Consider the following 12,662-nt stretch of genomic DNA (forward strand, 5'->3'; position numbering starts at 1 on the left):
GTAGTCTCAAAAATAAATTATATCTACACGAAGTTCGTTTATATTTTAGACCAAAATGGCTCGAAAGAATTAAAAAGTACTTGGTACAGGATATAGAGAGGCCCCGACAGGTCAAAACGCTGTATCTACACCTACAGAGCTAGTTATTTAAATGCCACTAATTTCACGAAAGAGTGGTTCGAAATCAACCTTCTTGGCGACATTTGCCAATCTTTTCTTTTAACTGAGTATTGCAGAAATACAAAACTGTATTAAAATCATTAAAATTTGATTTTTTAATTGCTCGATTATTTTTATCAAGCTAAATTTATAATTTTCATGTTAAAACGATTTGTCGTGATAATAGCAATTTTTTTATCAAAAATTTCAAATACTTATTATACAGCGTGTCCCCGGATAGAGGTAACTATACGTGTAAATTTTCTTATTTTGCATTTTAAGAAAAAAAGTCATTCTTTATAAGAAGTTTTGCTTATTATCAAAAGTATGTAGGAATATTTAAAACTTCTAAATAATGTACAGGGTAGCCAAAAATTTGGTTTTTTTTTTAAATTTTGTAAATATCCCTTGCAGATACAGTGTTTTGTTATGACCGAGCAGAAAAAACATTTCAAAAACCTTCATTTCGGCAGTATTTAAATTCGTAAAAATAACTTCTTTCAAAATTGCAGAATATACACTTTAAGTAGCAAAATTAATTTAAAAAAAAACCAATAGTTTACGAAAAATATTCTAAACATTTCATTATCTGGTACATTAAAATCTTAATAATAATTGTCTACGCAAATAAATATATTCAAATATCAAAATATTGTTTAAAAAAAATACTAAAATACGGACGGATTAATTATATAAGTTTTATCTTAAAAACTATCTTGTAATGAACACACTTGTTTTTAAACTGGCATCGTTGATACCGTACTGTGCGGAGTTGTCGGTCTAGAGCCCGCCAAGGAATGCGTCGTCGATGCATTCAGCGAGGCCATGGTGCCCATCTAAAATTGAAGAAAATATAATTGTATTAACTATTATGCACCCAATTAATATACAGAATATTTCTAAATATACTTAATAAATTTTAGGTAATAATTTCTTGATTAAATTTTATTTTGATTTAATATAACATGTTTAGAGATTCATTTTTGCATAGAAAGCGAAAAAATATATCTAAAATGTGGATTCAGTCATTTTTGCCCACCCAAAAACATGTAAGTATTACTACCTTGTGTAATATTAAAACCTACTAGCAAAAAAACCAGAAATCGAACTCGGCTAAGCTCTCTGTTTGCACAATTAGATATACACATAATTTATGTACAAAATTTTGAATAAATAGATTACATAAATTTTAAAAATGAAATTATTAATTCTTTTAATTGATCATTAATGTTAGGGCATTAAATAAAACGAATTATATATTTTTGAAATCGTCCTTCGAAAGACCTTCATTTGGCACCCAACCAGAGGCGGATTCTCTATAAAACAAACTAGGTTCGTGACTACAGACGCGAGGCTGTTACAAAGCAGCACTCGTGAAAGTTTCTAAATAAACATAAAATTAATTTGGTAAGTAACTATGCAAAAAATTAGATTCCGTTCTAATTGACATTGGCCAGTTATTCAAATGTATGAAAGTCTAATTCATTTAGTTTCTGCAGAGAGAAGAAATTTAAAATAAATGAACTACAATCCTTGGAACTCTCAATAATCAAAGACTATGAAAAAGACACAAAGAGGATATCGAATAGAAAGCTCACAGCAAATAGGGCAAGTATGTTAGTAACGTGTAATCTAATGATTTAAAAAAGCGCTTTTTTTTATGAAAGTATCCATCTACGATGTTATTTAGAAACGATACCTCGAATCGAAGAACTGCTCCGAACTACGAACACGATTTTACAAATTCTATGTAATAAAGAACTTGAAACTAAAGAAATAACTTTATTGAACATATTGCCTTTTTTCTTAAAATTTCTTTTCAACGTAAACTATCAAAAACGAACCCCCTTAATCATGAAATTATCCCTAATTTTTTTTATATATTGTAGAAGCATCCTGTTTTTCATTTATAATAAATTTAGAAAAATAACATTAAGAGTATTCTGAGCTGTATAAATACCAAAAGTTATACTTATGAACAATATTGGGAATTGAATTTAATAAAATAACAATAATTAAAACAAAATGGTTTCTTTTATACAACTCAGTGTGATATCTCGGGAAGCGTACTACCCAATGACAGCTTACCATATTGTCTGTCCAACATCTTTGCAATAAAACAAACAATTTATCGTTATTAATATTAACAACAAGCGGGCATTTTTAATTAAATTTTTTTATAATTTTTTCATGCAACTTTCGCTTATAACAATAAATAATTATGGGGAAAATTTTCAGCCTCAAATAATAACCCTCTCTCTTGTCTTGTTAAATTACAACATTATAAAATATCACAATTTTTTTACCGAAAGATAAGAGTGTCAATGTCACAGCCAATTAGCTAAAAGAGTGTCAATGTCACAGCCAATTAGCTAAATTAGCCATTCAGTTAAGATCCTAGCCTTTTTACTAAACAGCGCCGTTTAACTAGCGTCCTGAATGATATTCAGTCGTAACGTCCAATAAAATATTTAATGAATTGGCTGACTAATGTTTAGGCCATTCATTCAATAGGGTGACCAATTGCAAAAAAGATGAAATATCTGACATTAGAAATTGTTTATTTTCGTAATTCAAAATATAAAATATTGCTATTTGGTAATCATGGGATCAAATAACAAAGCAATTGAATAACAAAGTACACATGCAATTAATTAAAATATTATCTGTTAAGGCAAGTTAAACTTCCATGGCATTTGGAGCATCAAAAAACTTAGCTTTTAACATCTATTATTGTGACAATGATTCACAGTAGGCCTACAACTACATTTTTTGAATCCCTGATCACCATAAAGGCGTCTGACTCGACACGGTATCTCTTAAAGAAATTGAACTTTCTGAAATTTCGTCGCCATAGTTTGTATCTGAATACTACAGCTCTTGCCGTGAAAATCAATTTTTTAATAGTACCATGCTCTAACTTTTTGTCACTTCACTTTTCCATGATACTCTTTTTGCGTCACCGTTTACGAAACACCAACAATATTGTTACTTGCTGCCGTAATATTGTGATTTTCGGCGCCAGGTGGCAGAGCGTGGCACTAAATTTAAATGACCAGGAAAGTAGTTAAACGATATCGATCCAAGTCATTTTGATAGCTGAATTGAACGTCGCCGTTTTGAAATGAGGCTAGGCTGATAATTGACCGGCTTATTAAGCTAGTTTTTTATCATTTATTTGAAAATATACTATTACTTTTTAGTTTTCAAAATTTGTATCGTCCCCCACCACCATTTGCCGAAAGTTTGAAAGTGAAGTAAAAATTATTCTATTCTTTAAAAATTTTGTTGTAAGAATTCGAATAAAAAGGCTCGATAGCTTTTTCATTTCTCTTCAGACGTTTTAAGTTATCAAAAAAATGAAAAAATAAAGAATTCACTTTTTATTTGGAATAAAAAATGATAATTCCCAAGCATTTTCATAAAATTATAGGAAAAACAAAATATTTACCCGTAAATGTGCTAAATCTTCCAATTTTGTCAAATCACTTAATTCAACATACAACGAATAAACCAATAGCCAACCATAAACACTGAATGCAATGATAGTAAACCAAATAAGACCCATAAAAACATTATACGCGAATATCATATCATTCACAATGCAAAAGAATAATGTTGCTAAAAATCGGAATACTATAAACACAAAATATGCAATCAACCATGGTACCATTTTTTTCTCATATTCTTTGCGTAATGCAATAACTAACATGATACTTGTCACAAACACTGCAATAGCTCCAACCAGTGAGAATAAGGCAAACATTACTAAGGCATTTCGTACTAAAAATATAGATAGAACAAATCAGAAATCTTTATCGAGTAATAGGGAATATTTATGAAATTTAAAATTGGTTCAAATATTTTTCTTCCGTAACTTTATTGACTGAACATTTCAACTAAACCATTATTTTAGTAATTAATATCTTTTTAATTACTTAAAATTAATTAATAAAAGTACAAATTCAGTTAGGGCATTTAAAATTTCTAAAATGGAAATTCAAATTTTATACGGACGTGACATCAAAGTACGAGCTTGTCAAATTTGTTGACATACTGTATGGTATTAATTACTTTTATTTTATATGGTATTTCATTAAATTATATTATTCTACGGCATTTTATTAGAAAACATAATAATAACGAATGTAAATTCTGTGTTGTAAATTCATTTTTTTTAAGTGTAAATTATACATTGAACTGTCACCAATTGACAGATCACGTACGTATACGTCATCAACAGAAAGCGCCAAAAACTGCGTTTAAATATCTCAAAATTATAATGTACTTTAAATATTTACGGTGTAAATAATGAATTAAAAATATTTTAAAAAATATATGAATATTCCCTATTAAATATGGTTTAACTACTAAATTTACCATTTGAATTACCAACGTAAACAAATTGGTATGAAAGAATATAATATCCATAATGAGTAGATCCAGGAGCCGCCATTGAATAACAGTATACATCGAAAATAGCAACAATAATAGTAAATAACGATACAAACTGAAATTTTAAAATTAATATTATATTTCAGATCATTTTTACGAAAAATATTGTACGTACCAAAGAGAAAAAAGCTGTAATCAATGAAGATCTTTGAACATCTAAAAATATCGATTCCTGTAGAATTGGTTTACGATACCAAGGCACTTTTAATGATTTTACTGAACGTGAAGAACGTAAATTTGCCGATGAACGACTTGTTACGTGTGAATACACTGATGGGGTACCCATACTTGGTGATTTCTTGCCGTAATGCATCTAAAATTTAAAATAATATTTGGTTTAATTTTCCACATACATTTATGTTATTAAATTAAATCACTTACGATTTTATTTGTAATCAAGCACAAACATTTAAAATTAAATAGTGTTTTTTTATTAATTACATTAAAATTAATTAAAGTTGAAAGGTGTGGCAAACGTATATATACAAAACATGTAAACACACCTGCTATGAGTCAATGGTTCATTCTGTCATTAACGCAACAGTCAGGTAGTAAAAGTCTCTAAATGCAGTTGGTACGAATGTCTTTATAACTTCATGTATGTAACAAGTTAACAACTTATAAGAAATAGTCATTGGCGTATCATAAGTTATTAGTTATTTTATTATAGATCTTACAAAATCTGGCATCCCAAACATCTCAATGATTAAATAATTTTAGTTTAGAAGCATTGTAAGAGTGCCTATGCTAGCCATGAGAGTGTCTGCAGGTAAGAGAGAGAATGATTATACAGGGCGTTCTGTTATTAACTGCAGATCGTTGGCCTACAGAATAAGCTCATAAAGACAAAGAAAAAAGCTCTTTACCAAATTTCGATATGAGGCCTGATTCGGGAGATGTGACTATGGGAAAATAGAAAGATTTATGAATTCACAGACCTATCAAATTCATTAAATTAGTAGGTGTCACTTTAGAATATAGAAGAGACTATCTTAAAACAATAATTGGTTGTAAATTGATTTAATTGGGTAGTGAATACTAAAAAAAATATTTTGTTGCTATTATTTAAAAAGAAAACAAAAAAATAATTCACCAATAGACAGTTAGATGTGGGTGGTATCAAATTATATATTAATATAGGTACAGGCAGGGGGGAATAAATTGTGTTATCATAAACACAAAATCTTAAACATTGAATCACTTTACAACTTCAACACACAACATATATACTTTGGTTTGTCTTGGTGTATGTGTACCTCAGCATATATTTAGCAAAACGGACTATGGTCCTTTTTGCCAAATATATGCTTAACGTATGTGATATTCGCACGATAAGTTGCGCACAACACTTAATTTACCAAGAAACATAGTGTAGGTTTTAATGGGTTAGTTTTTATAATAACAAAAGTAGCCAAATAGAGTTTTATGTAATAATTTTGCATTTAGAGACTCCTTCCACAATGATAGAACACATCCTCTCTTTAAGTAGTGTTTCATTGGTTTCATTCAAAATGTTATTGAACTGTGATTCGCTAAAGATATATTAATTTATTTTGTTAATTATCTCGCAAAGTAAGTCTCAGATGTGAAAGTGGAAAATAACTTTTTCCTTCGTCTTTATGACCTTATTCTACAGAATAACGATCTGCAGGCAATAGCAGAACGCATAACGTCACCATAGAGGAAATGATAGGTAGCTCAGCAGCGTTCTCTATCTCTTAATAGCGGACACTCACATTGCTCCCTATAGTCTATGGTCTCTTTACCTGTCTATTTGAGAAACAGGGGCTCTTGATACATAAAATTAATTTTTTGGTTGGTATTTTAATGATGTGTTTATTGATTTATATGAATTTAATAATAAATGAGAGTTAAGGTTTTAACTGTTTAATTTTTTTTTTTTGTAAAGCTATAGTTAATAATTATCAAATTAACATCATAAAATAAAAAAAGTATTTAAGGGTGCAAAGTAAAAACATAGGGTAGAAGAAACTGTAAAAAGGCAATGAGTTTTTTATGAGAAATGCGACTTAAATCTAGTTTAATTTTATTTGAAAATATATGACAAATGGTTTTATGCTACAAAAAACAAAAATATAATTTCATACTACACTGTCTTGGATTAGCCGTGATGCAGTGACGCACGACGCACATTCATCATTCGCATTAGTCATAACGCAAACTTCATTGTTGATATTATTATCCCTCTATCGTTGATATCAGTAACCAAAAGAGTATTTTTAAATCTTACAAGTGACTATTGTTAATTTTTAGGTCATGGAAGTTGTATCAATAAATACTTCGCTTTGTATCTGCCATCGCCTTATTAATCATTATTAATAAATTGATTTTATTGTCAAAATGTTAAAAAACTGACTGACGTAAAGGGTTTAAAAAAATTAACATGTTATTTAGAACTTTTATTTAAAAAATATATTTTTCAAATAATATTATTAGTTTTATCTACAACCAATTGGCTCGTCTGATTCATCGGAACAGTCAATATTTCCATCACAAAATTTTTGTATAGATATGCAATTACTACCATTAAAACATGGAAATGAATCCATGGATTCTTCATCATTCTGATGTAGGCATCCATTATTGCATGATATTTCATCTTTTGCATCCCAACAATCAACAATACCATTACACTTAAATGTAATTGGAAAACAGGATAATTTATCACCACATTTAAAATGAGTTTTTTCATTACACTCTAGAAAAAAAACATACCATTTTTTATAAAACTCTGTTAAAAAATTATTTTCTGATCCTATCATTGTTTTGACACATGATTACGTAATACATGTGTGAGATACGGGATCTAGTTCTTCTATCGATTCTAAGCTTCGAATAAAACTTCTTTTTCCCAAGTTCCTCTATTGATGATAGGTGCGTTCGACCTAGTTCCCTTATCGATTTCAGGCTTTCAATAAGACTTAGACTTAGTATTTCTCATAGTTTCATAGTTTTTTCGAGAAATCCTAGTTTTGGTATTCGTGCTGACATCTGGCAGTAATTAAATCCCTCAAACTTACCACAATCAATTTCATCACTCCGATCCACACAATTTATGACTCCATCACAAATTTTACTTTTCTCCAAGCAAATTTCTCCACAATTAAATTCATTGTCTGCAATTTCGCATTGAGGAGAAAATGTTTTCCTAATTTCTACACATTCAAAAACATTGGATCCTTTCATCACCTCTCTGAAAACAAAATCAACATACCCATAATTTTGTCAAACAGCTTGATAAAATTGAAATCTGGAAATTTTGTGGCCGATAGACGAATCATAATTTTTGTTTTTGTGAAATACGTAGATCAAAATCTTGAAACTCTGAAAATCAGCATCCCAGAATTCAATATGGCCAACATTTTAGAGAAAATTAAACTAAAATCTTTATTTGAGGATGCCGGTTTTTATTTTGAAATGATAAAAGGAAAGAGGGAATCGTGATTAGCGACCTAGAAATTAAGCCTCATCTGGAGTTTGAGATTATAGTTTATTTGCATGTATCAATTTTCTGTAAAAATTTCAATTTTCCTCAAAATGTCAGCTGTATTGAACGTGCTATTCTGAATTTTCCAATTTCAATACCAGAATCATGATCGGTTAAATCTAAAATTTCGATTCGATATTTTATTTTCCACAAAAAGTAGCCATAATAATTTTCCCATTTTTGAAAATTGCCAGAAAATGTTATTTTGATCCAAAATATTCCGAAATTTTTCTACAAATATAAAATGGAGTTTAATACCTGCAATATTCAGTTTCTAACGCACAAATTCCACCACATCCCGTAGGATCATTGGCATCCTTAATTTGAACACATTTTGCTAATGTTTGTCGTGATAAAAATATGCATATTTCATTAAATTCACAGTGGCCACAATTATTGGCTCCAATATTGGTTTTATTGACAATAGAGTCATTATTATTTATTTTTTCTTCGTACGACTCAGAATCGTTAAAAGAATAATTTTTTTGTTGTGCAATATCATTTGGTGATATAAAATTTGGTTCTTCATAATTGAATTTTGTATCATTTTTAAAATTTAATATTTTAAATTTATTTAAATGGTCCTTTTTATCTGAAAAAATAATTTAAATCGATAAAAATTGAACATCCTTTTTGCAAAAAATTTCATTTGCCAAAAAAAAATACATGATCTTTTCTGCTCTTCAGTTGCACTTTTGTAGAAGTACTGTTTTCAATTTACAATATTTTGCGATGTAACCCAAGCGGGAAACAGTAGATGAAAAGCGGAAACGTGCTCTGATAGTAGGAATATTTAGAAGAAGAAGAAAATATTTCAAAGACAGAAAAAGTAAACTAACAATTCAGGGATTAGTATCATCCAATTCAATTCAACTTGCGCGAAAATCTGACGTGATAGAAGAAAGTGAATTTGGGGTTTAACATTGAAATTCACCCGATATGCGCAATGCAAAAAAAAAAACAAGTGAAAACAAACAATTGACTGAGTTAATTGTTGAAATACCATGCATAGTCAGTGTTGATTTCTTTATCACATTACACATACAAACATGTCCGCCTAATTGGCGCCCTCACGGGTAAACAGTGATGTTTACGAAAAAATGTTTCAAACAAAAGTTGTTTAATTTTTGATAAGGAACATTTTTTACATTTAAATTTTTGTTCTATCTCTAACGGTTTACAAGATGGGTCCTACGGACCCAAGACCCAATTGACCAATGATGCTCATTTACGAACTTGACCTCACTTTTTACGTCCTGAGTAGGCTGTAAATTTCAGCTCGATATCTTTTTTCGTTTTTGAGTTATCGTGTCCACAGACGGACGGACGGACAACCGGAAATGGACTAATTAGGTGATTTTATGAACCCCTATGAAAAAATTTTTTTCCTAGCATCATTATTTTTAAGCGTTACAAACTTGGGACTAAACTTAATATACTATGGATATTTCATGTATACATGGTATAAAAAAAAAACGAAATTTGACATTGATTATGTCGGTTTCTGGAACTGTGATAAGCTTGATTGGTAAATATATCCCGTATACCAATGTGATAAAATAACATGCAGAATGATAAATGGTTTGTTTCTAAACTTGCTTTCATTATATTATAGCGTAATTTTCCATAGAAACAAGCTGAAAAATTTATCGTGATTTAGCAAGACGTTTTTTAAATTCAAAAATATAAATATTTTTTATTAATAATTAATAAAATTATTAGTTTAAAAAGGAATTACTTAGATGAATTATCCTTTCATTTATATATGAATTTGTGAATTATTTTGAATTTAATCCCTGTCAATTTTTTTTTAGCTGTTTCAGGAAAGATTACTTTTTTCAGGAAAGGATACAAAATAATTAATCATGGCAACCGGTGTTGACCTGATCGAGCTAAAAATGTGCATATACGAGTAAAAAACTTGAATCACAGTAATATTTTGTCAAAATTGTCCGGTTTCAAAATTTCGGGAAAGAGTACAAAATAATTAATCGTGACAAAAGAAGGCAGAAAAATGCATCCTGATTTCTATATGTATTGTGATTTCGTTATCCCTATGAGGATTATTCTTATTGTTATAAAAAACATATTTCGATTTTTACGTATTTATTTCAATTTCATATTAAAAATGAAATGTTAATGTTTTTTCTTAGAATAGGTATAGAAGATAGAAAGAATTTATTTTGTAAGAAAAAAATTAAAATTAAAAATGTATATTTCCTACACTTTTTTCTCCAGGTACGTATAGTAGCTAAAACATGGGGTGAGAATGATGCCCGTCTATAGTCAAAGTTACCTATTACTGTATGAACTAGTTTCTAGTATTTTGAAGAATTATTGTGCTTAGATTAAGTATTAAAGTTAAAAAAAATAAAAAAACAAGCTTTTATAGAAAATTCAAATAAAAAATAGAAAGTAAATTTTTATAAATATAAATTAAGAATAGTGTAAAATAAGCCAAAAATTTATATTTTATTGTAAAAAAACTTGGGGTGCTTTTTAAGATAATATCAAATTGAAAATCCTTTTGCTCATACCAGCCCTGGTGGAAAAAATATTTGAAGAAAGAATTAGAAGTTCTGAAAAAGTCTTAGGAACTTTGAATTTCTCAACTTTTTCGGACTAGTCTAATTCAGAGTTATTCAGAGTTCTTAATACTTTTTTAAAATTTCTAAGACTTTTTCAAAGTTTCCTAAGACTTGTTCAGACTTATTATTTTTTCCACCAGGGAGTCAATAAAATATTTATAACTATTGACACTATGCACCCCACGCTTTTTTACAAAAAATACACTTATTCTTACTTACTTTATTCTTAATTTATAGTTAATGTTAACTTAGCTTATCCGTTAAATTAGCAATTTTTCAGGTTCCCTCTACGAAAATTGTACCTTATTCAAAGTCGGTAGCTTATCCGACAAATAGATGATCGGCGCGCCTGGTAGTTTCCCTTATTGACAACGCGCAAAGACACTACTGGATATTAGATACCAAAAAATAGCTAATTCTGAAAATCCTGATACGATAACGAGACTAACTGTTTAAAATATGGAATTGTCATCGGTCCTTGATAAGTATGCCAAATTTCGAGTTATTCAGACATTTTGAAGGGGGTCAAGTCATGTTCAAATTCTCTGTTATATACTAACATACGTATGAAGTTAATAAAAGCGTATTAAAAATGCAAATACAAACATAAATATCATATTCTAAATGTCCCTGTTCGAAATAAGTTTAGATACCTATTTTGACCTATTTTTGAAATTGATTAAAGCAAAAAACTTTTTTTAATTCTCATAGTTATAATTTTACCAAGATTTTCACCAAAAAAAAATTTTGTTTTATGAAGTTTCACAGTTTTTCTAATTTAAAATTGGAAAATTTTGAAAATAAGATTTCCTTGCCGGATTAACTGAGTTTTTCCTAATTTCAAGAATAGAATAACTTAAGAAACCAAAGATTTTGAAAAGGTTAATTTAATTTGACGGTTTTATAGTAAAATTAATGAAACTATGCTCTTGCATAATAACCCCCGAAATTACAGCAGTTTCTAGAATTCCTTAATTACGTGCCTGATTTTCTTATATACATCTGAAGGTAGCTTCAAAAAGGTTTGGAAAAACACAAAAAGTATATAATGATGATTATAATACCACGTGGGAATTTGATGTAATTTAAAATAGAATTGTTCGTTTTATATTAAAAAAAAAAAGAAGCGTAGGCCATAATAAAAATCCTCAGCTAAAAATTAATTTACAAAAAAAGAAAAATAATATATATAACTCACCAAATACTTGAATCGAAATAATTGTTGCAAATAACAATAAAATAATTATAATAAAAACTGATGAATAAAATAATATTTTTTGTATAAATTTATGATTATTATTTGATGAAAATTTACGTTTTTCATTCACTTTTAAAATCCATTTATTTGTAAATATATTACGTTCAATATTCGTTTGATTTTGTATATCGCATGGATTATAAATACTTGATATAAATATTTCTTTCATATTTAAATAATATCATTATTATTAATATTTATTTAAAAAAAAATCGAACTTCTCAACGTCAAGTTTATCAATTGAATGAAAAAAATTAAATTTGTTTATTTGTTTTACGTTTATTACCTACATTGTTACTAACTTACTATCGAAACATGACATGTGTTTTTTAGTTAACAACCGCTCCATTCCATAATATACCTCTATCTATACCACCCTCACTCATTCCGACAGTTTTTTTCCTCCCTAATGCACCCCTTTCTCAACATTTTTAACAGTTGGTTAATGTTGTGTTTGTTGTTGCGAGGAGGGATTTTCTATACGGATAAACAAACAGGATAGTGAATTTATAGAATAATAGTATGTTTATTTTTTGAAAAAAAAAAACAAAAAGAATATTATTAATAATTCATTTCGAAAAATAATTAATCGAGTTGTTTTATAAATAGAGTGTTTCTACCATTACAACTATGATTAACTATGTAAAGTATGCCTTAAAATGAGCATAATGAGTGGAATTAGTTAAGCAAACTT

General features: G+C 28.6%; 2 protein-coding genes across 2 annotated transcripts; both read right to left on the reverse strand.

Annotated features, from left to right (window-relative positions):
- Nucleotides 1–787: 787 nt before the first annotated feature.
- On the reverse strand, nt 788–5,133 carry LOC123298031. The gene is made up of 5 exons (XM_044879902.1): nt 4,996–5,133; nt 4,730–4,927; nt 4,540–4,669; nt 3,611–3,942; nt 788–995 (listed from the first exon to the last, which is right to left on the reverse strand). The coding sequence occupies exons 2-5, from the start codon at nt 4,925–4,927 to the stop codon at nt 897–899; spliced, it is 759 nt and encodes a 252-aa protein (XP_044735837.1). The 5' UTR covers nt 4,996–5,133; the 3' UTR covers nt 788–896.
- A 1,940-nt stretch (nt 5,134–7,073) lies between these two features.
- On the reverse strand, nt 7,074–12,137 carry LOC123298837 (LDL receptor repeat-containing protein egg-2-like). Its single transcript, XM_044880932.1, has 4 exons — nt 12,071–12,137; nt 8,381–8,645; nt 7,656–7,828; nt 7,074–7,333 (listed from the first exon to the last, which is right to left on the reverse strand). Exons 1-4 carry the CDS (start codon nt 12,135–12,137, stop codon nt 7,074–7,076), a joined length of 765 nt encoding a protein of 254 aa, XP_044736867.1.
- Nucleotides 12,138–12,662: the final 525 nt, after the last annotated feature.

Source organism: Chrysoperla carnea, chromosome 4, assembly GCF_905475395.1.
Source record: "Chrysoperla carnea chromosome 4, inChrCarn1.1, whole genome shotgun sequence".
In the NCBI taxonomy this organism is placed as follows: Eukaryota; Metazoa; Arthropoda; class Insecta; order Neuroptera; family Chrysopidae; genus Chrysoperla; species Chrysoperla carnea.